A 25,169-nucleotide genomic window follows, 5' to 3' on the forward strand; every position below is an offset into this window, starting at 1 on the left:
CGGAGATTGCGTGCATTATCTCCTAGTCGTAATAAGAGCAGTGCGGTGGCGTTTTGCCTGGAGCGCTTGGTGCACTTGTGTGACCAGCATTCTCTTCAAAGCAGACTATACGAGTTTGTGTCACTACACCGAAGTGCACGCATCTCTCCGGGGGCTCATAGCCTGCCTCCCCTTACCTAGACCTAAGTGGTTGTTCGTCTAGAGAGATGGCAAATAGTCAATGCCACATGTATTAGAGAGGAAATATGCCGACTCAGCTTTTGCTCAAGATAGAAGGTGCTATGCGGAAGAAGTAGCCGATAGAGCCATGGCAAGTAAGCCAGTCCCCGGCGCCCCTGATTATGGACGGCAGTGGTGTCTTTGAGTGCAGGTAGGTCAACACGCCCAACGCGTCCAAGACTAATGACTCACCGGAGTCCGCCGTCCCCGGCCTCTCGTCACCTGGTCATCCCTCTTAGGAGATTAGGCCTCCCTGACTGTAGATGCTGATCGGTTAGAATCGTGTTTGGGTGCCATGTGCTCGTCCAAACGGCCGAGATGGCGCCGGAATCCTCCTGAGGCGCATGCATGAGCCCGCAGCTTTGCGATCAGATGGGGAACTCGCCGTCTCTGGGAGCCTCCGAGATTTACACGCAATGCCTTCCAGCCACAATCATCCTAGGACACTGCACTATCATGCTACCCTCCGTCTACAAGAGGTGGCCGAGCTAGCACACTCCTCCCCCTTTGATTTTAGTTGTCAAGTAATGCTTGATATGGGTGTGCGTACCTCAGTGTTGTGATTCTAATATTAAAGGGGGGCGATACGATGCGGTAACCCCTGGCTGACAAGGAGCTCGTCAGAATACCATAGTAGTACTCGGAGACGAAACTAAAGCATACCAAAATCCATTTCCGTTTCCAGAGCTCAGTTCCCGCCGCTCTAAGCTGAGTTGGTGCTGACCTCGGGCTGAGGAGGCCTGAGTTGAGGTTGGGGTGGGCTGAGCTTGGGCTGAGGTGCCTGCACGAGCCCACGTTTAGGATCCCCTATAAGGCCCCCAGACCTGGGAGAATACTCTATTTTTAGCCCCGGTTAGATTTATCCGCATCAGGAATCCGGGCCCTTTGAACCCAACCTTGCGAGACTTGAGCAACATGATCCTAGTTGCTATTGGGGTCTCAGTATCTAATTCATAGCTCATCCCGCCCTCTAATAGAATAACTAGCACTGCCTCGTATTTCATATATCTCTTCTTGCGCCTTCTTCTTACCGGACTCCCACATAGGAATAAGAGGAGATCCTAGGGCTTATGACGGGGCCTGGGAATATAAACGAGAATGACCTCCTTAGCTTTCAGGGCTAACTTGCCAAGTTGAGGAGGAGAGATCACCGCTCAACTGCCTGTCGGTGGCTTAGTGCCAGATGCAGTCACAGCAATGGCGGAATCGTATGATATTGTTCCTCAGATAAGAACGTTACAGCGACCGCAGCCACATCACAACTATTCTAGGCTGCCGAAATCAACCGGAAGGAAGGATACCGACTCAACTATTCCTTAAGGAGCAAGCTTAATGTCAAGGGTTTTGAGACAATCATGAAGAGGGGGTATGAGATTGAAGCATTAGTGGCTTGTTAAGACAGTAGAGTTTGTATCCCTGTGGGTGAGGCTACAATAGGATTCTAGCATCTGATGAGAAGGGCGACAATGTTCCCAGTAAAGGATCTTTCTTGCCGTGAACTGACACCGGCCGCCATGCATGGAAGCCCTGCCATCTTGCATGGGTGTAAGGTGTCTATCTTTATCCTCGGCTTGACCGAAATTTCCACGCAATTGGCAGAAGGACCATGGAGCGGGCTTTCCAGTTGAGCGAATCGACAATATCATGATGCATCGCTATTCCCTCCTCCTAGAATGCCAATCGTCTCTGTACTCGGCGGTCATATGATAGGGGCGAAGGAGGGGCGGATGGCAAGGCCGGATAGGATCTCGTCAGCCAGCTGCCCAATGACTGTAATACGGAGCCAAGCATACGAGCCCGCATGTGCCTGAAAATAAGTATGCCGACTCGGCTTTTACTTGAGGGGGAAGGTAGTATGCAGCAGGAGAGGCCGATGTGGCCATGATGAGTAGGTATTGGAGGACAATCTCGGGTGCAGCTCGGTCTGGATGACGTTGACGTCTTTGAGTGCGAGCGGGTCAGACAGAGGAGGCAGACACGCTTCTCACACATGATCAAGGATTCTGCACCGCTTGCTGACAAGGCTGAGTTCTCACACACGCCAGATGAGGCAGGCCACGGTGGCTATTGCGTCCAACACTAATAACTTACCGGAGTCCACCGTCTCTGATCTCTCCTCACTCAGTCATCCCTCTCGGCATGCTGGGTTCCCCCTGTTTGTGAGGAGGATGATCCAGGAAGAATGGGCGGGCTGAGAGCCAATCGGGCATGCTGATCAGCTAGATTCCCGCGGACAACGGGACTGGTATCGAGACCAAGACTACCCCTGACCTTCACGGCCTCAGGGTTCAAGCTGGCGTAGCGTCAAACTGGCAATGCCGAGTTTGAAGTAACCGCTGGCGTCATGCAAGCTGGGACTTGGCGTGTTGCATTTCTATTATCATAACACACACTGACGCACCTGGGATGGACGTTGGATTTGTCTCGTATGCATTGTAACCCCTTGCCCATCATGGGTTACTACGTAGCACTGCCCTTTTGTCATTGTAGCCACAGCACTGAGGCAAACACACCCATATTGAGGATCACTCCGTAGTTGGCATGAAAGAGGAAGGAGGGTGCCAGCTCGGCCATCTCTGTAGATGGGAGGTAGCATGAGAGTGCGGTGACCCACGATGATCGTGGTTGGACCTGTTGGACGTGTTGACCTGCCCGTATTCAAAGACACTCAAAGACACCATCTCCATCCATAACCAGGAGCACCGGGGATTGGCTTTCAATCCTCCCATGCCATGGCTCTATCGAGATGCATGCGCCTCGGTGTAGTAACATAAACTCGTATAGCCTGCTTTGAGGATAATGCTGGTCACACAAGTTCACCAAGCACTCCAGACAAAACGCCACCGCACTGCTCTTATTACGACTGGGGGATAATGCACGCAATCCCCGTTTGATATGCAGGTGCCTTGCAGGGGATCCGCCACCTCTCCCTTCTGCCCTCTTTGAACACAAGAAGCATCATATCAAGCACAATACGGAATACGTCTCTGTTTATAACAGAGATACGACAATCAGGCCCCATGAGCAGCGGGAAGGACATGGATAAAACGGGAAAGCTGGAGGATGGGTCGTAGAGGACACGTTGCCGGGGCTTGGGGAGGGGATCAAAGTTTCCAAGTTGTTGAGTCACAAGAGTGGCTCAATATGTGAAGAAGGAAGAAAGTGTCAGTCGTGAAGATGGAAAGGTTTGGGTTGTGACTATTGGAGCAAGTCAACCTGTCAGGAGGAGTATGGAGAGGAACATGTCGGTTAGAGCTTGAATGCAACATCTCGGCGAATTGCCAAACTTTGGCTGGTACACATCAACTTTGAACACCATGGAATCTAACCAGCGTTGGCCGGGAAGCGCATGGTCACATCAACAAGCCTTGACGATAAGGTTGTCCGACAGGAGGGTAAGGTTGCAACCTGAGGGACCAGGGTTGGGTCAAGGCACAAAGCGCAGGGCGGCAACAGGTAATGGCAGAGATACAACAATAGATATCACCCCTATTCTCTCGCGCTTGCAAAAGTGAATAAATGAACGTCCCATTTTAACGGACATGGCAGCCTAATGATATCCATAAATAAGCTGCGGTCAGAATGCAATCATAGACACCCGTAAAGATAGGAATAGTCGTAATACATCTCGTCTCCCCCACTGCTTCCACCGTGCCTTGTATGTTGCGCCCATTGACCTCCTCCGTAAGAAGGTGAAGCCCCGTATGTCACTGCCGCCAAGCCGTTGCTTCCGCTGTATGTTCCTCGTCCGCCGCTCCGCCAGTTTTCGGCCTCTTGGCCTCGCGCGACAAAGTGCGCAATGTTGAGGCTTCCCCAGGGGAGTCCTGGGGGCTCTGGATCTGCGCTGAAGTCGCCAGAGTTTGGGATGCGGTAGCTGTTGCCCGCATACTCTTGGTTACGAGAGTCTCGTTCGGCCTTCTCCTTGTTTTCTCGGGTCCTTTTTCCTATTGCCCTATTAGCCTATTTCCAGTTAAAATCAAGCAGGATTGACCTACGGTACTTGCGCTGGGCAATGCAGTTCTGGATTCTCCGTCTCTCTTCGGGATCTCTCACGTCGGTCCAGTCAAGGTCGTCTTTAGGACTTGACTTTGACTTCCTTGACAAAGAAGAGGAAGAGCTGTCCTTTTGGGGACTACTGGAGCTGTGCTCTGAGCTTCTAGCCATCTTTTTGTTTCTGGGATCTACCTCGGGGGTGTCGAGGTGTGCCGTGTTGGAAGATCTCTTCTTCCTGTGCCTTCGCTGCTCCTCGTGCCTGTGGGACTTCTAGAGAAGCGCTTTGTATGCTGGTCTCTGAGGGTTACAAGCCAGAGGCAGGGTATCTAGGCGGTTACATCTACCCTCGGGAGATCATGCAAGGGAATCCCCAAGGTAGGGTTTTGATGTTGTTAAGGCAAGGTAGTAGGAAAGGGGGGATATGAAAGTTCAAAGTCTTTCAATTAAAAGTTGAATCTGGGCAACGGCGTGAGTTATTGAGCGCGGAGATTATCTCGAGTCAGGTATGTAGACGCGGCCTTGACATATAACAAATCCAAGGGGCTGATATCAGTTAGTGAGACAAGCTGCAGGCTTAGACTTGAGGACATGTCAACCTTGAACAAGGCTCCAGCATCGAACATGGGTCCTTGACAAGCAGCGGGTCAAATGCACAGGCAGGCACAAGGCCTGTGGGGCATGGCGTCGCCGAGTAGTGGCGTAGACGAGTGACAAGAGGCTTGCGCCATCCCGCCGCGAACAGTCAGACACATGCTAGGCCATGTAGCAAAAGTCTCACTCTCCTGGGTAATTGGCGGTCCCCGTGACAAACGGGAAGAATCATCCCCTGGGGCCGCCTTCTCCGAACGGTGCATGGGCATGGGCGGTTGCGAGGCTGGCGTGTCTGAGGCTGACTTGTCATTTTGCTGGTTGGTAGGTAAAGGTAAGGGCTAGGCGGCCGAATGCGAGATATGTGACAGAGCTGCTCAGGGCCAACGGAGCAATTCTCCTCCATGCCCAGCTCCTTTGGCCAATGGCCGTCTCGCCACCAATTCACGTTCCAGGCCCAGCTCGACGGAAGAGTCCCTAGTCCTCCCCGAGGGGGCCCTGCTGGCGATTGTTGTCGTGAGCTGCACAGGCCAGCAAGTCGCTCCTGGAATAAGGATTAAGGGGGGCGATCTGACGAAGGCCCTTGCTATTCTCACGGAATCTGGGAGTGTCAAAGATACGCGGCAAAGACTTTTCAAAGAATGAGGATGAGTGTGAGTTTGCCGTCTAAAGAGAACACAAACGAGCAACGGAATACAAGTCGAGAGTCTGCGCTGAAGAAAACGAAGGTCCATACATCCAATCCCTCCCTCCTAGCTCGTGCACGAGTATAGCGGGTATCGGCAAGGAGGAACCTGGGGGTTAGATAAAAGGTACCTCTCATACCTTCATCGCAGGGCATAAAAAAGGGCCCTGCCAACTCACTTCCTATTCCCCCAACATCTGTCATCCTGATACGTCACTCACCAAGGTCACCTACAACACACCGTGGGGAGAAGTGTCAAACAGACAGAACCAGGTGAGGCAATGTTACCCGGTCTCAGTGCTCACTCAATAGACCAGAGGCATCCGCTGACAGTCCCATTTTCTCTCCTCAAGCGCAGCATCCACTCTTAGCGAAATGATCAGCCGTATTGACGCGTCAACTGGATTGGCAATCCTATTGATTGTCATTATGGCCTCCCTTCTGGTTCTTTTGAACGTCTTGCCCGGACCTTGAGAAATTATGCAGACGGAAGGGGTTGTTTGTCGGCGATGATGGTACGACCTATATAGCATTGGATGAACTTGGTCCATATCTGAGGATTGCGAAATTAGATAGGGGAGTCTCGGGGTCGGGAGGAGTCCAAGCCTGAGGATATTCGACCAGGAGACCGGCTCTCTATTGGCGAGAATGAAGACATAGAAGCCCAGAGTGTTCAACCATTTTGCCACTGCAGCACCTCCGCGCTCAACGATGACCTCAACGTAGCCGCCTCCTCCATATACCTTAGGTCATCAACAGCACTCTGGACTCATGCTCGGCGGTGCTAGCTTTTAATGCGAGCATCAACTTCTGGTAGGCTTGTAGAGCAGCGTGCTGGCTCCCATCTTCCGGGACCATGAGAGCATTATGAGGATTTGGTTGCGAGTAGATACGCACTTCTAACGACGCAGTAGCGCAAACAGTACGCTGGGGCCAGCAGAGCATGACCGTCCTGTGGGCTTCTGATTCCGACCAGACCTCGTCAGATTGCGCGTCTTTCTGGTCCTTTATGGTTGCCATTACTTCCAAGCGACGCTTTTCTCCCTCAGGAAGGCTGTCAAAGACTTTCTGTGGCTCTTCTATGCAGATGACCTGGAGGGTGACTGTAGTGGTTTCCCTGACTTCGAATTCCAGTCGCGCGTCACGGTATAAGGTCACTCTCGTGGGAGTAGACTGGAGACTTGTGAGAGATGGCGGGAAATCGACGAAAACGCGGGCTATGTCATCTGATCGGATCCCTTTCACCCGGACTTCATGGCATGTGACTCTTGGACTGGGTCTCGAGACGTTGACCACGGCGCATCCTGGCTGCAAAACGAGTTAGGATCTTCAATCTGTCTGATGAAAGTGATGATAGATGACATGCCTCTAGAAGTACCACGCGGGGATTTGATAGGTTCTGGGCCGGAAATTGTCGTCCATTGCGGTTCATAGCGTCAATGATGCAGGGTATGATGGTGGTTGGCCACATGGGAATATGCTCATATTTGACTTTATAGTATTACTATATAGGCTAGGATCGAAGCAAGCAGCTCGAAGTAATCTCACATCGGTAATCAAGATCAGAGCCAGTGAGGATGATGTTGGCGACAAGGGGCATGGTAATCCGGTGGTTACAATCAGGGTTCGGGTAATCATAGTGATGACGGCCGAGACCGAGGTTATCGGAGGCGAAGTAGCTGGGGTAAGCATAAGCAGTTGCAAAGTGTCGGCACTCTCGAAGGGTGATTACTGTATTAATAGTTGATTACTTGGCTATGCAGCAGGATGATTATGGTGTCTCCACTCCTCCACTTCAAGGGATAATACAATAGTAATCCAACCGGAGTGTAGAGTAACGGGGCCAGACTCAGGCTTTTGGACTTGATGATAGAATAATAATCTATGGACCAGGTTCGCATCTCATTACATAACAGAGCATGCTTTGATAAAAACGCTGAGGCGGGACCTTAGCCCGGAGCTTAGGGAAATACAACAGCTTTCTATCAATATTACATAGCTACTCCACGAAGCAATACGGGCTATACTAAGTATTCTGATGGTTGGTCGAACGCAACTCCCTAGGGCTAGATCTCACAACTCATCTCAGGCTCGCCACCATCACGACAAAAGAATTGCGCGATGATATTGTCATTAGAAAATTCAATCTTGACTCTTTTCCTTTCGTAGTGAACCACATAATTTGGCATTTACATTGCGCATAAGCCTAATATAAGATGGCTCGTAGCCATTCCGTTTTAACGTGCCGATGAGGGTGTTAGCTAGGCCCGCTTCTTCAAAGGAAAGCCCAACGAGTGTTCTGCCCCATCCTTGGGAGAGTTGAAGAGTTTTGGAGCCTATTTCGTCGGCGATTCTTTGGCCTAACAAATCCTCCTGAGCGTCGCTCAATGTTTCGGCAATGATGCAGACATCGATGACGGTACTGTTTGAACCACGTACACTTCGACTTTGAAAGCCTGCGACCTCCTCAGCCTGCTCTAGAGTCGTAATTGAGGTCATGGGTGGAAGAGGTCCTGGATAAAACAACATGTATTGTAGACTATAGAGATGAAACCAAGTATTTTCTAAGTATGAAAGAGCGTGTTATAGTTCGGTTGATGGTGGACGAGAAAGAAGACACTCTTTATGTATGGGAAGAGGAACATGTCCGTGCTCTTAACTGTACATAGCCATCTAGTCTAGCTGGTAGGGTTATAGTAATGCCCGCAAAGCTTACGTCTTACAACTGATATATCATCAGCAAACGCTAGCCTTTTGCGATATGATTATTATTTATCAGAACTCTAACCCTAACCCTGATGAAGGCTACAGTCTTGCCTGGCATAAGAGTGAGAGTCAGAACCTTGAAAGCGGGCTTGATCTTACCACTGGCGTCAGGATAAGCAAATGAACCTCTTGGTTTTAGGGCTACAGCCCTGTACTGCATCTTGGGCCTATTCTCTGACAGGCGGCGAAGCTGGTCTGCCGTATGTATAGAGCTCTCGGAAAAGCCGCTCAGGGATTCCCGTGAAGAAGTTCGGAGGTCTGCTATGAATTGAGGCGGTAGTAATCAGGGTGAAAGAAATCGATTGAGAGTAGTCAATCAGCAGTCATCAAAGTCGCAGTAATCAGGGCAACGGTCAAAGTAATCAAGGCCAAGGGAAACAATGGAATAGCTACTTGCCGAGCGGGGCTAACCACGGGGTGACGAGATTAATAATCCGCTTCCTTCTGTCTATTGGTTGCGTGACTTATGATATCCTAGATTAAAAAGCTGAGATTACGTTGATCTGATTACTCTTGCGCTGGGTATACTCATGTAGAAAGTGAATGAAGTGAATGAAGTGAATGAAGTGAATGAAGTGAATGAAGTGAATGAAGTGAATGAAGTGAATGAAGTGAATGAAGTGAATGAAGTGAATGAAGTGAATGAAGTGAATGAAGTGAATGAAGTGAATGAAGTGAATGAAGTGAATGAAGTGAATGAAGTGAATGAAGTGAATGAAGTGAATGAAGTGAATGAAGTGAATGAAGTGACCTATTAATGCGCTCAGTTTTTCTAGTTCCTCGGGGGAGGCGCCAACGAACCTCCTCGAAGCACACTCGGTTTAGACTCGGGAATAAAGACAAAAGAAGATAATAGAAGCAAGAGTAGTCTAGTGAATTGTTAGATTTTTCTTGTTGTTGATGATGATGAGGAGAGTAAATTTGTCTTGCTCGTGACTATATCACTCGTCCAACGCCGGACCAATTTTATTGCTCGGCTTCGTCTTATCTATACTATCCCCTTCGCAGTTATGAATAGGCTCTATTCCACAAATTCTCTAAGGGTCAGGCCGCTGCCATCTTGAGCTCATCATCGACCTTAATAGCTGTCTGACTACTGCCACCCTGCTCGCCTTCCTTTGAAATTAGGCGTTCGTCACTGTTCATAGTTGCTGGCTAAAGGCTCTTGGCCAGCGAAGTGTCCTTAAAACCCTCGTTAGCTCCCCAATTGTCGTAAGCCTTGGGAGGTACTTATCGAGGATTTTTACTCTATTAGGGGTCGCGGAGATCTGTTTTGGATTTTCTCTTTCGGAGCTCTCGCATCTCTCTGAGCTCAGACGGTCGAAGGCGGGCTCCCAATACGCCCCTTTGGCAAAGGTCTTATCGCCCAAATAGGTATTTCTTTCCTATATGAATTTTTCGGAACAGGCGGTAATAGATTCTTACTCTTATCCTTGGTGTTAACCTAAGAGTTAAGATAGAGCGGGTACTTATAACCTTGTTTATCTGTAATATTATCTAGCATGTCAAGGGAAAGACCCCTCCTTAATAGCTAAACTGTCTTAATGGAAACCTAGTATGGAGGTCCATTATGAATTAGAACGGCATAGCACGCAATAGAGATTAGGGTAGGCTTCCTAGGCTCCCTAGGTGTGACCTACTGGAGAGGGAGAGAAGATTGTTTTCACTTATAGCTAGTTTTGGTTAGCCTTGTTCGCGGAGAAGCCTATGCATCTTACCTTCGTTCGGCTTATATAGTTCTCCTTCTACAGCAATTAGAGTTAACTAATAATCCCACTTAGGTTCTTCCCTATACCGAACCCTATGTCGGACATTTCCATATATTCTAGAGGACTTGACAAGAAATACCTGCGACGGAGACTGAAATGGACCTGCAGAATAATAGGGGGTAGGGCAGGCAGGGAGAGCGTCGAAGCTGGGCTGGGAACGTCGGGTCACCCGGATGACGAATATGAGGGGACGGATGGATGAAACCTGTAGGCTGACCAAGATGAGCGAATCACTTCTCAACATACTGCATGTCCCAGACTGCTTTGTAAACCTACGGTGTTTTGGAGGTGAAGTTCACTGAGAGCTTTGACGATGGCATATTGAACGCTCATCTGGCGTAGGGGAGAAGATAGGCATCGCATATTGAAGCACTATATTCTAGTTTCATCCTAGCCCGGCCGCCTAGGTTAACCGCCTACCTCCAATGTTCCTAATTCCCTGCCGACGTCGTACAGTAACACACCCGAAGGCTCATAATTAGCCGTCCTGGAAACAACTGCGTAAACCCGGCCCCGTTCCTCCTTCAGCTTGCAGGCCATTTTTCGCCTATTGAACTCTATCCAGACGTATGGCGACTAAGTCATCAGGCAGACTTGACGTGCCACCCCCAACAACATCCTAGAGTCTCTCACGGCCCTTGAGCTTCGTAGAGTAATGCACCTGTAGACTCTCGACGGACCGCCCTGGATAGGCCTCACTGAACCGCTGGTGAATCTCGGGCCACGCTAGCCTCTCCCCCCCCCTTTTAACTTGATGAGAAGCTCATCTTCCTGTGGGGTGTATTTGGCTCTTGGAGCTGAAGCACGCTTGGCCCCGCTCCTCGTCTGTATTGAGGGTAAAGCATCTCGATTCCGAGCGGTGTTACTAGCATGCCCATGCTTTGTACAAGCAGTCAAGTTGAACTGTAACTGGAAAGTTGATTTGCCGTTCTCGGTTATGCGCTTGAGCGAAGCATTCTCGAGCGGCCATTCCTCAAAGCTGGCGAGAACCGCCCCGACTTCGGTCTCATCGGGCGTCGCCTGGGATGATGCTGGGCTGAGGATACCGCTTGCCTGGGCATACTTCTCCCTGTAGGTTGACTGGGTAGACCTCGATCCCAATGACGGTCTTCCCCGACGAGGGCGTTCAGCACTAGCGGCTGCATCGCGCAGCAAACCGGCGGAGGACCTCGAGATCTTGCGGCGCTTGCGTGAGCTTTGATCTTCGCTGTTAGAGTCGTCACCTTCTGGGCCAATCTCTTCGACTTCTTCGTCAGTGGGACAATAGTCCTCGTCACGGTGCAAATTCGCTCGACCAAGATGGGATTCACTTCCTTGGGGTTCGCTGCCCGTGTCGCTATCGTTATCGTCATCATTTTGGGCCAATCTTTGCGCAGCCTGACGACGGGTGTGGTAGCGTGTTGTTGGACCTGGAGACCCAAAAGGGAACACACGGGATGACGATTGAGGTGCGCCCTTAGACAATATATCGGTCTTCGCATCTTCGGATCCGTGGCTGCTCGCTTCATGGTCCTGCCCTTGAGGCGTTTCGAAGGACGGTTGTTGTGGGGGTGACACGTCATGTGTCGTAGGAATTATGTTGTGTTCCCAAGGAGCAGCGTTAACAGGTATTCCATCACCTAGCTACAGGTCAGCATCCATATCAAGTGGCGCAGGGAGCGGCCGCCACATACGTGCTGGCGCTGGGAGATCTGCAGCGCTCTGTGATAAAGGAATCGGTGTAGCGGCATGCATAGCACCGCCCGTAGCAAAGCTTGACTCCGTTGTGGCGATTGTCGCAAGGCGTCGCTCTTCAGACGCGTCTTGGGATGTGTATCTTTGAGAGTACTTGAGGGAGGGTTCAGGAGTCATATCATGGTATAGAACGGTACCGCTTTCAGGCAAATCATCACTTTGATAAGGAGCCCGATCCGGAGTTAAACGCACCAAGCCGGATGTCTCTATCTGGATCGATGGGAGAGAGGAAACCGACTCCGAGATATCGACGGTCCGACCCTCATCTTCATCCACGTCGAACATGGGGGATGTAGTATGACAGGGGGTTATGGTTGGACCCTCTGGAGTTCCACTACCGGTGGCTGATATATGAGCTCTGCAAGATTCACATGGGGATGGGATATCTTGTGGAAATTGAAGTGTAGATTTAGCTTGCAATGGTGGTGAAAGGGAGTGTGATAATGATTGTGGAGGTGGTGATGGTGGCGGGGGAGGGAGTGAAAGTGGTAGAGAGGACGATGTTGGTTGAGCGGGGAGCGTTTGTTGTGGAGGGAGTGAAAGTGGTGGTGGGGGGAGTGATGGCGGTGGAGGAGGGAGTGATGGCGGTGGAGGAGGGAGTGATGGATGTGGCAGAGGGAGTGGTGACGGGAGTGATAGCGATGGTTGAGGGAGTGATAGTGGTCGTGGCGGCAGTGGCGGACGCGGCTGCGTTTGCCTGCTTTGTTGCATCTGTGCCATCTGAGGATGCCAAAACGTTGTACTGTCAAGGCTGATATAAGGTGTCCGTCGAGCGGTGGACATCTTGCAACAAAATCGAGTGATGTTGTAATTAAAGCGATGGGAGAAAATTGCTTGAATTTCATTCTCTAGAAGTGTGGGCGAGTGTGGTGTTATATAGGCAAATCTGCTGCGCCGCAAAGCCAGCTGTCGGCCCCATCAAGTCAGCGTGTGCTGTCTGTCGGTTGACGGACCTTGCTCCATCGGTCATACTCAGACATCCTCGGCGTTGCTGAAAGCTGCATAAGACATCAACGTAGCGCCAGGGACCCATCCCATCCTTCGCATCTCCTCGGGGCGCATACTGATGTAGCTGTGTTGCCGGCTTGGCTCTTCGTCACACGCCATGGATATCGCCATATGACTGCGGACATTATCCATTCCATCGTGACCTTTGGAAGAGGAGAGTGCGACTGTGGAAACGCCGCCAGACCCGAAAGGCAAACGTCCTCTCCGCCCCTTCGCCTATGGGGCTTTGCCTCCATGCCTCCATCCGGGAACTGCGCAACCCTGCTTCCGACCTCTCAAGGCTTTCGGTTCTAAGCAAACCTCCGTCACATATGACGAAAGGCCCGCACGACCAATTCATGAACATGGCGAGGTAGCCACCGAGTGGCGGCAGGACCGGCCGGGGAAAGCTTCGCCGAGATACCACCGTTGCATAGGCCGCGTATGGGTAGGTTACGCCCGCTGTCTTCATGTAAGCTGGAAGCCTGCGACGCGTACCCAGTCCCTGCTCAACGTCCCTGGAAGGGATTCCTCAGCTCACACATCCTCCGTCCAGCGGTGATTTGCTCCTACCAGCGTCAATGACGAGTCGCCAAGACTAGGGTGACCAGTAAACTCTGTGCCGGCCCCTTTCTCTAATCATCCAAGCTCGGGGACCCCCTCCGACTCCGTTACTCGAGACCCTTGTCGGTGCACCTTCATCGCCTGCGTCGTGCTGAGATCTGAGCTCGCTAACCTTCCGACCGAGGCTCCAAGATCCGCTGTCCCAGACTTCGACCAAGCAGAGCGCAAACCAGCATGATAAACTCAGCAGTGGTGCGACAGGAGCTCGTATCCGGTCGACCGTAAATTGCCCCAACCGGCGGCACCTGTCTCCGAGGCGTACCCTCTGAGCCCGGGGATCCCTAGGAACTGCATCGGCGGAGGGCAGGCAACGCAACCAAGGCGAGGCATTTTCTTGCCTCGGGCGGAGCTGTGAGCAGATCTTGTCCCAAAATGGCGCCTGTGCTTGGACGGCTGAGTGCCTCCTTCCCCGTTCGGACCAATCCACCATCAGTCGGAATGCGATCAGATGCATCAAGTCGTGTTTTCGAGGAAAGGGGGCGGGGCCGGATCCAGCTCGCCATGCTGCAGGAAGCCGCAAGCGAGCTCGCCATCGATGGAGCGAGGAGGCCTCCGAGACACACGCCTAGCCAGGTCGTCGTCGTGGGGGGAGAAGAGGGAGAGGGAGAAAGAATGTGTTTGGCGGTGGCAGGGCCATGTCGCCGTTGGCGCGCGTGAGGGCGCTCGAGATGCGAAGCCAGGTCGCAGGGATGCGCCTGACCTAAGCCTCATGAGCTTCACCAGAGTGACGGTTTACTTGCCTGCCAACGATGGCTCGTCAGCAGCCCACCTCCGTCCCGGCTCATGATGGGACACCATAGAGTGCACGGTTGGACGTCGAGAGTGTTCGGGGTCGGGTAATGCAACTCCCGACCGAGCGAGGTAGGGAAAAAAAAAAAGGGGGGGGGGGAAGCGTGACCACGAAGGTGCGCTCGGGGTGAGTGGCTTCGGTGTGATGGGACGATATGGGAGGCGGGATTGAGAGGGGTGAGAAAAGAGGATGAAATACAAACAAACGTTGGCGAGGGGGGGTGCTTTATAGTCGCGGACAAAGCGGCGAGGCGCTAGACAGGGGGGTTGGTGGATGCCGCCAAACCCGGAGGGGAAGGCCGCGACACTGAGATAATAAGATATAAAAAAAGCTAATTAAATTATATTATTTTAATAGTAATTATAAAAGTAAAGAAGTTATTTATAATCTTATAAAATAAAAATACTTTTAAAATAATATATAAAACTAAATCTCTAAAATAATATAATATTATCTTACTTATAAAGCCTATACCCCTTAGAGGCTATTAAAGCGCGTCTAATATATATAACTATTTAATTTAATAATTAAGGTTTATATTAATTATTAATATATATTAATAGACTAAGGGTTTAAGTATTTTATAAAAGTAAGGTATAATATAATAAAATAAATAAAAATAATTCCTTTAAAGAGAATTATAGCTAATATATTAAGGCGCTTTATAATTAATTTTATTTATTAATTTAATATAATTTTTATAATAATTATAAATAATAGACTTAAATTTAAAAAGGAATTTTTATTTTTATTTAAGGAATTAAAGGTATTATATATTATTATAACTATCTTTATATAACTTTAAAGCTAATAATATTAATAAAAGGGGATATTATTTAATTTTTATAGTATTAAAAAAAAAAAAAAAAAAAAAAACTAAGGTAATATAATAACTTAGAAAGAGCCCTATTTATAAATAAAATAGCTATAAAAGTACTATATAGGTATTTTCTCTTTTATTTTATCTTTAAATAAAAGCTAATATACCCCCTTTAGGTTAAAATTTTAACTTAGTAATTAATTAATTAAGATAAAATATTAATAACTAAAGACCTTATTTTAATAAGAATTAAGGTCCTTAAAAGAAAAAATATAAATATAATAATAATATAAGAAAGAATTAAAGTATTTAAAGTAAAAGTAATAAAAAGGTAAAATAAGAAAAATATCTATAAATTAAAGAAAATCCCTCTATAGGTTAAAGACTTAGTATTAAGGTTTAATATATTATAATTAAATAATATATCTATAAATATAAAAATAATATATAAATAATATAGCCCTTTTTATATCTTTAAATATTATAAAGAGGTAAATTATTATAAGCTTAAAATATTTAATAGTTATAAAATTATAAAATTAGTTTATAAGGATTACTTAAAGAAATTTATAAAAAATAGAAATAGCTAATAAAAAGAAAAATTAAATAAAGAGAAAATATTTAAAAAATTATAAATAAAAAATAAAGCTTTTAAGGATAAGAAAAAGTAAGAGAATATATAAGTTATAAGAAATATAAAAGTAATAATTAATTAAATAATTAATTAAAAAAATAATAAAAAAAATAAAAAAAAAATAATAAAAAGATAGATCTTAGTAAGAACAATAAGATATTATACCTAAAAAGAAAAAAAAAACTTTAATATATATAGAAATATAACTTCTTAGCTTAATTATTAAGTAAGCTACTTAATATAAAAGCTTCTAAGTATAATAAGATAGAAAAATAATATTAAAAACCTATAAAGAGCCTTAGGTTTTTAATGAAAAAAGAAAAAAATAAAAAAAAGTTTTTTAAATTATAATATAATTATTATAATTTTTAATAAATATAAGTACTTATTTTATAAGAGATATAGGGATTATTTAATTAGATATTAAGGACCTTATCTAAGATACCTAAGATATTATTTAAGATAAGTAAGATATAATAAAAAATAACCGCGATATTATTTATAATAATTTTAATACCTTATTAAGAAATTATTAATTAATAAAAATATAAAAAACTTATAATTATAAAAAAATTAAGTAAAAAAAATATAATAAGAGATAAAAAAATTAATAATAAATAAGAAATAAATAATTAATTAAAAGTAATTATAAATATAAAACTAAACCTTATTATTAATTAAGTAAAAATAATAAAAATACTTTATTATATATAAATTTATTATTTAATTAAAAAGACCTAAAATTTAATCTCTTTTAAAACTTATTTAAATTAGCTTTTTTATTAAGAGCTAGCTTATATATTTCTTAAAAAAGCTTATAGTTTTACTCTTAATTATTATTTATAAAAGGGTATAAATAAGAAATATAAAGATAAGTTATTAAGTTTAATTAATTAATTTTAATTTTACTTAGTAAATCTTTTAAGGTATTTTTTTTTATAAAGGCTAATTTAAAGGACCTTTATTAATAGATTTTAGTTAATACCTTAATAAAAACTCTTATTTATAAGGCTTTTAATACTAAATATAATTAATATATTTTTTACCTATAAAACGCTTAATTAAGATATAAAATAAAAAAAAATAAAAGATATATTTTTTATTTTAATTAATATTAATTAAGTAAGACTAATAATAATATTAATAAAAAATAAGGTTATAAAAACCTAAAAAGGTAACCTTAAGGGCCTTTTAATACTTTAAATAAGTAATTAATTAATTAAAGAATTACTTATAAAGATAAATAAAATTAATAAAAATATAAATAATTTAAAAAAAATAACCTAAGATTAATAAAATAAGCTTTTTTATAATTATATTAAAAGTATTATAATACTTAAAAAAGCGCTTTATAATAACCTTTAGGTTTTTTTTATTAGAGTTATTAAAAGTAAGCTTAATATATAATAAGAAGTTATTTTAATTAAATATAAAATAAAGGTAAATCTAAACCTTGAGGCACTTATAGACCTATTTAATTATTTAATTAAAGAGAGACTTAAGGGTAAAAAAGATATAAGAATAGGCCTTAAGAAGGTTAATAATCTAGGTATTTATAAGAGTTATATTAAACCTACCGCGGTTATTTTATTAAGAAAAGATATCTTTCTAGAAATTAATATAAAAAATCTAAGAATAAGTAATAACTTAGATATTAAGGAGGATATTTTATTACTTATTAATAAGAATCTTAAGGGAAGTCTATATAGATATAATAAATTAATTAATTAAAAATTATAAAAGAAAGAAATAAGATTAAAAGACGGAAAATAAAAAAATAAAGAGTATATAAAAGTTATATATATATAAGGTAAAAATCTATAAGAAGAGAAAAATAATATATTTAAGTAACCTTTATATAAGAGGTTATAATTTATAATTATTTCTTATATATATTAAAGAAATTAATTAGCTTCTTAAGAGAGAAATAATAAATTGTTTTTTTTTTATATTTTATATATAAATTAATTTTTTATTTATTTCTTTTAAAATATAAAAATATAAAGCTTTATTATTTATAATTACTTATATTAATTATTTAATTAAATTAAAAAATTCTTTTTATATTTAATTATAAAATATATATTTTTTTCCTTTAAAAAAATAAAAGTTTTTATTTAATAATAATTTAATTAATATAAATTAATAATTACTATTAAAATTAATTTTTTTTTCTTATAAGTTAATAAATATAAAAAATTATTAATCTCTTTTTATTTAATTAAGTAAAATAATATAATATTATAGCTATATATCATAAATATTAAATACTAAGTAATAAGAGATTTTTAAATAATAATAACCTTATACCTTTAAATATTTCTTAAACCCTTAAGATACTTTTATTTATATAATTAATTATTTTTTTTATTTTTATTAATTATATATAATTTATAAAAAAAAAAATAATTTACTTAGTAGCTTAAGTTAATTACTTTAAAAAAATATTAAGTTTTTTTAAGAAATATAAAGATTTCTTAGATATAATTAAGGAGCTATATAATTTTAAATAATTATTTCTTTTTTAGCTATGAGATAAATATAACTATTAGGACTTAGTAACTTTTAAATACCTTAATACTTTAAATAATAACCTTTTAATTAAATTAAAGCTTAAAAAAAATAAGCTTTAAAGGTATTACTTTAATAACCCTACCTATAAAATAATATAAATAAAATATATATAATACCTCTAATATATATATTAAGACCTAGAGAAAAATAATATAATACTCCTTAATAACTTAATCTTAGTTATATTATAAATACTTAGGAATAAGCTTAAAAAGGTTATAATTATTATTTATTTTAAAATTATAATTAAAAAAAAGATATTAAAATATAATTCTAACTAGAAGTAGCTTATATTATTTCTCCTTAATAGCTATAAAAAAATTTAAATTTATATTAATACAAGATTTAAAAAGGCTTAAAAGTAATATAAAGCTTATTATAAAAAGAGATTCTTTATAGGCTTTTTTAGATATATATATAATAAATACTTTATTATTTTTATATAAAATAAAATTTAAGGTAACTTATATTATTTTAATACCTTATTATATAATTAAAAGGTCTAAGTAAAAAATATATTCTTAGCTTAATAAAAATATCTCTCTTTAGTTAATTAATTATGTTACTTTAATTTTTATTTTATTTCTTTAACCCTATAATAAAAAACCTAAAAGTATAGCCTTCTTAATATACTTTATCTCTTTTAAACTCTTAGAGGGCTAATAAGAGTAATTAATAGCGAGCTTATTATAATTTATTTTTTAATAATTTTAAATATTAATAAAAGTAAAGAGATATCCTTAAAAAGTATTTAATTTATTAATTTAAGACTAATTATTAAACTCTTAGACTAAGAGAGAGAGGCTTAGAGATATTATATATAATAATAATTTAGATAAGGTTTAAAATATTTATTAAATTATAATTATAAATAAGATTAAGATTAAAAATAGATTTTTTTAATATAAAAGTAAAAATAATAAACTTATCTTAAAGTATTAGTCCTTATATATAAATAAGATTAGTTAGTAATTAATTAAAATATTTTAAGAAATACTTAAGGATTAGCTTTATATTAATTAAAGAGGATATATATTAATAAATATAAGAAGTATTAGTTATATTAATAATTAATAAACTTATTACTTAATCTTAGCCCCTTAAATTATTTTTATTAATAAAATAAAGCTCTTATTAGGCCTAAGGCTATTTATAGTTTTAATCTTTAAAGTTATTTCTTTTAATTTATTTATTTAATTAATTAAATAATATAATAATTAAGGAATAAAAATTAAAAATAATATATTTATTTATTAAAAAAAAGAAATTATTTAATTAAATATAAATAATTTTAATAAAAAAAAAAAACTAATAAATAAAAAGGCTAAGTCTTTTACCTTAGTGCCCCCTAATAAGATAAATTAACCTTAGACCCTAAATAAGCCTCTTAAGAAGCTATCCCTAGGAACTCTAAAGTAATTATAGCCTTTATTAAATAATAGGTTTAAATATTAATAATCTTAAAGTCTTTTTATTTTAGAGGGTATAAATAACCTAATTAGAGAATAAAAAATATTAAGAGCGCTTAATTAAATAATAAATAAATATAGCTAAGATAAGGCTAGAGATAGGCGGCTTTATATTATTAAAGAAAGACTTAATATCTATAAGGCTAAGAACTTTATTTACTAAGATTATAAAAATAATAAAGAGTTAATATTAAAAAAGAGGCTAATTAGGCTAATTATATAAATTAGAGTAATTAAATTAAGAGAGAAAAACTAATTTAATAAAGTATATAATTAACTTATATAATAATTATTAATTAATAATTATATAACTAATATTTTAAATAGCCTAATAAGACCTTTATAATAAAATAAGATTTAAGCTATTATTACTTAGCTATAAATACTTATTATAATAATAAAAAAAAACTAAGATAAAAAAATAAAAAAGTAATAAAAAAATAAAAATAATTAATTAATTAATTTAAGATAAATAAGAGTTATAAGAATAATAAAAAGTTAGGTAAGAAGTAATATAAAAAGCGATTAGAGGTTTTTTTTTATATAGCTTCTTAAGAGCTATAAAGATAAATATTAAAGCCTCGTAGGGAATTATAAGTTAAGGGAAAGAGATATTAAGGTATTTTAAGCTATTAAGTAATTTCTTATATATAGAAAAGGGTTAGAGGCTAAGATACCTTAAATTATTATTATTATCCTTATAGTAATTAATAAAAAATAAATAGCTTTTAAGCTTTTTCTTTAATTAGATTTTTATTATTATTAATTAATTATTTACTTTTATTATTTTATATTATATTTACTTTATTAAGAAATATATAAGATCTTTTTTTAAAAATCCCTAAGAAGAGTTATAAAGTATTTAACTTAGCTATAATTAGTATATTTTATTTCTTTAATAAAATAAGTTTAATTAATTAAATCTATTTAATTAAATATATAATATATATATCTTAGCTTATATAAATATATAAATAATAGTAATTTTAATAATAATATTAATATTAAAAATTAATAAATAATAAAAATTTAATAAGTTATAATATAACCTTATATAAGAAATATAAAACTATTTATTATATAATTATTAAGAAATAAATAAAACCTTAAAATAACTTAAAATAATATATATATTTTTTTTAATATAAAAAAAGTTATTTTAATAATTATTAATTAATATAACTTTTATATAAAAACTAAGATATAATATTATAAATTATATAAAAAGTTATAATTATTCTTAATTTTATAATAATTATAAAACTTTATTATTATAAATTTTATTATTAAATTACTTTTATTATAAAAATATATTATTAATAACTTTTATTATAAGATTTTTATAATTATAAATAAACTTATTAAATTTTTTTATTTTATACTTTAAAGAAAATTAATAATAATTAAAAAATATTTTTATTTTTTTATTTTTTTATTATTAAAATATATAACTTATTACTTAAAGTTATTATAACGTAAGGATTATTATATATATTAAAATTTTATTAAGACTTTATAAAATACTTAAGAATTAATTATAAGTTTTTTATAATATATTATAAAAATATAAATAATATATATAATAAGTAAGTATTATAATTATATAAGTATTATAAAAATCCTTTAATTTATATTTATTTTATTTAATTAATTATTTCTTAATTACTTAATATATTATTAGCTTTTATTAAGGCTAAGATATTTTTTATTATATAAATTATATAAAATAATCCTAAGTTAACTATTTAATAAGTTATAATTATATATAAGGTTTATTATTATACCTTATATTATTAATAATATAATATTTAATCTTAATATAATATTATTTAAAAATTATATTAATTATTTAATTTAATGAAATAAATTTTTATTTATTTTATTTTTAACTTAGATTTATAAAAATTTCTTTTATAGCTATATAACATAAAGAAAATAACTAATTAATTACTTATTAATTAAGATATATTATTAATTAATATATATTAAGCTTATAACTTTATAAAGTAATACTTAGATCTTGAGATATATTTTTCTTATAAATATAATTATTATAAAACTAAATATAAAGATTTAATTATTATTTATAATTAATTTTAGCTTATAATAAATATAATTATAAAATATAATATATAATTAAATAATATATATAATTTTAATAAAATTAGCTTTTTTATAAATATAATTATAAAATAAAATAATTAATATATACTTAAAAAAATATTTAAAATTAAAATTAATATAACTTAAAAATTAAATATAAATTATAAGTATTTAATTAATTAATATAAAAGGCTAAATAATTTAATTATTTATTATTAATATAAATTAATATTACTTTATTAATTAATCTTAAAAAAATAACCTTTTAAGTAATTAAGTTATTATAATAACTTAAAATAATTAAATTAATAATAAAATTAATCTTAAATAACTTAAGTATTTTAATTAATATATAATTAATTAATTAATTAATTTTTATTATTTCTTAATTTTTAAAACTTATAAAAATTATTAATTAATTAACTTTAAGAGATATTATAAAAAAAATAAAATTATTTAGTTATATATATTATTTTATTTTTTTTATTTTTTTTTAACCTCTTAATATTAAGTATTATATATTTTTAAAGAAAACTTATTATTAAAAAATAATTAATTAAATACTTTATAATTAATATTTTAAAAATTAAATTCTTTTTAGCCTTTTATATAATATATAAGGCTATTATAATAAAAAGAAATATTAAGGGGGCTTTTAAAAGAATTAATTTTATTTCCCTTAACTTAAAAGCTATAATCTTAAAGCTTAATATATAGCTATAAACTTTAATACTTATTAAAAAGGGAATTAAACTTTTTACTTCTTTAGTTTTAAGGACCTTAAAGATTAGACTTAAGGCTAAATTATAATTTAAATACTTTAAAAGATAAATTAAAAGGTATTATAATAACTCCTTAGAATTAATTATAAAGGCTATAAAATCTCTTATAAAAATAATAAAAAGAAATATATATAAGATTATATTATTAAGGGCTAAGATTAAAGACCTTTAAGAGATAAATAAGATATTAAGTTAATATTAAAAGGTAAAAAGAATTAAATTATAAAAAAGAAAAATAATAATAAAAAAAAAAATAATTAATTAAATAAATATAAATACTTAGGTAATAATAAAATTATTAAGAAATAATAATTTAAAAAGATTAATATAACTAAGTATCTAATATTATAATATTTATAATTAGTATAAATATAATATAAAGACTTATTAAATAATAGTTAAAATATTTAAAGAAAAATATAATTAGTAATTTAAATTAATTAAATAATTTATAATCTTTTTATAATAATTTTTATTAAAAAAATTAAGATTTTTATTTTATTTATTTATTTATTTTATTTACTTAAATTTAAAATAAATATCTTAAATTTTACCCTAAGTACTTAAATTAAATAATAAGATAATAAAAGACTTTAATACCTAATAGTATTTTATTTTTATAAGTTATATAAAATAAAACTTAATTACCTTTTTTATAATAAAGAATTTCTTATAATTATTAATACTTTTAAGGAATTTTAATATTATTTCCTTAAAAGTAAATATTAAATTAAAATATATATAAATTATAAAAATATCTCTTATTTTATTAAAACCTAATAATTTCATAAATAATAGCTATAATATATAAAATACCTTTTTAAATTTAATTATAGTATTATTAATATTAAGGAATTAAAAAATAATTAAGCTAATATTATTAAGTAATAACTTAACTTAAATATTAAAAGGATTAAAGCTAAAGAGTAATTATTATATCTTACCTTAGAAAGATACCTTAAATAGAAATTTTTTAAGTATATATAAAAGCTAATATTTTTATTAAAATACCTTATATATATTAAGAGATATAAATAACTTATTATAAACTTTACTAATTATATATAAAGATATTTATATTAAAATAATAAAGTTTAGACTTATAAAGAAAAGATTTTTATTTTTAATAAATTACTTTAATTTATTTTTAATTACTATTATTATTAAGTTATATATTATATTAACTTAGAAAAATAATTAAAGCTATATAATAATACTATAATAATTATAACCATAAAAATAAGATATAAAGAAAGATATATTAATATAAAAAATACTATAAGAAAACCTAATTATTAATATAAAAACTATTAATTTATTAATAATTAAAGGTTATAAAGATATTATAATAAATTAATAAAGCTATTTATATAATAAAATAAAAGAATTTACTTTTAAAATAAATCTAAGAATATAATAAATAACTCTTAGATAATAAAAAAATAATAAGTCTTAGATAAATTATATTATAAACTTATATATAAAATCTATAATTACTAGCTATATAAATACTAAGAAATTAATAAAACCTTAAAATAAATTAAAATAATTTATATTTTTTTAATATATAAAAGTTATTTTAATAATTCTTAATTAATATATCCTTTATATAAAGACTAAGCTATAATATTATAAACTTTATAAGAAATTATAATTACTTTTAATTTTATAATAATTATAAGATTTAATTATTATAAATTTTATTATAAAACTATTATTATTAAAAAAATTAATTATTAAAAACTTTTATAATAATATATTTATTATTATAAATAAACTTATAAAATTTTCTTATTTTATATCTTATAAAGAATTAATAATAGCTAAAGAATTTACTTATTTCTTTTATTTTTATATTATTAAAATATATAATATATTACTTAAAATTATTATAAACTAAGGATTATTATTTATTTTAAAATTTTAATAAAGCCTTATAAGATACTTAAGGATTAATTATAAATTTTTTATAATGTATTATAAGGAAATAAATAAATAAATTAAATATATAAATTAAATATTAATATAATACCTTTAATATTATATTAATTATAAATAAACTAATTAAATTAAAAAACTATTAATAGCTTAGCTAGCTTATAATATAGTAATTAATAAAAGTATAAAGATTATATTAGCTTATATTAATTTTAAATTTATTTTAAATATTTATTAATAATCTTAAGATCTTATTATTAATTTAAAAGTAATTCTTATTAATAATTAATTAAGATATCTATATAAAGAAATATAAATAAAACTGAAATTTATTAAAAATAAATTAATAAATTATATTAATAAGAAAGAAATTAAGAGATAAATTTTCTTAGAAAGAAATATAATCTATCTCGCAATAAAAAATATTAAAATAAAATAATAAAAAAATAAACTTAATTATAAATATATTAAACCTTATAAGATTAAGTAAAGAGTCTTAAAATATAATTATAAATTAGACTTATTACCTAAGATTAAGCTTTACTTAATCTTTTATATTTTATTACTTAAATTAATAAAAAATATTATTAAAATTAAAATTAAAAATAAGTTATAAATAGAAATTAATAAATTAAAGAAATATATTATAAAAGGCATTTTTAATATAAATATAATTAATAATAAAATAATATAT

At 34.9% G+C, this 25,169-nt stretch overlaps 4 protein-coding genes across 4 annotated transcripts; all 4 read right to left on the reverse strand.

Annotated features, from left to right (window-relative positions):
- Positions 1–3,807: 3,807 nt before the first annotated feature.
- MRS44_003937 (uncharacterized protein) lies at positions 3,808–4,383 on the reverse strand (the record flags this gene model as incomplete). Its single annotated transcript, XM_065623495.1, has 2 exons — positions 3,808–4,163; positions 4,215–4,383. 2 exons carry the CDS (start codon positions 4,381–4,383, stop codon positions 3,808–3,810), a joined length of 525 nt encoding a protein of 174 aa, XP_065479567.1.
- A 1,846-nt stretch (positions 4,384–6,229) lies between these two features.
- On the reverse strand, positions 6,230–7,984 carry MRS44_003938 (uncharacterized protein; the record flags this gene model as incomplete). Its single annotated transcript, XM_065623496.1, has 4 exons — positions 6,230–6,793; positions 6,864–6,976; positions 7,034–7,164; positions 7,728–7,984. 4 exons carry the CDS (start codon positions 7,982–7,984, stop codon positions 6,230–6,232), a joined length of 1,065 nt encoding a protein of 354 aa, XP_065479568.1.
- Positions 7,985–10,746: 2,762 nt separating this feature from the next.
- Positions 10,747–12,039, reverse strand: MRS44_003939 (uncharacterized protein; the record flags this gene model as incomplete). Its single annotated transcript, XM_065623497.1, has 2 exons — positions 10,747–11,639; positions 11,694–12,039. 2 exons carry the CDS (start codon positions 12,037–12,039, stop codon positions 10,747–10,749), a joined length of 1,239 nt encoding a protein of 412 aa, XP_065479569.1.
- Positions 12,040–12,163: 124 nt separating this feature from the next.
- On the reverse strand, positions 12,164–12,998 carry MRS44_003940 (uncharacterized protein; the record flags this gene model as incomplete). Its single annotated transcript, XM_065623498.1, has 2 exons — positions 12,164–12,496; positions 12,819–12,998. 2 exons carry the CDS (start codon positions 12,996–12,998, stop codon positions 12,164–12,166), a joined length of 513 nt encoding a protein of 170 aa, XP_065479570.1.
- Between the last annotated feature and the right edge of the window lie 12,171 nt (positions 12,999–25,169).

The sequence above is a fragment of the Fusarium solani genome, assembly GCF_023522795.1.
Source record: "Fusarium solani strain SB1 chromosome Unknown bctg00000001, whole genome shotgun sequence".
NCBI classification, from domain to species: Eukaryota; Fungi; Ascomycota; class Sordariomycetes; order Hypocreales; family Nectriaceae; genus Fusarium; species Fusarium solani.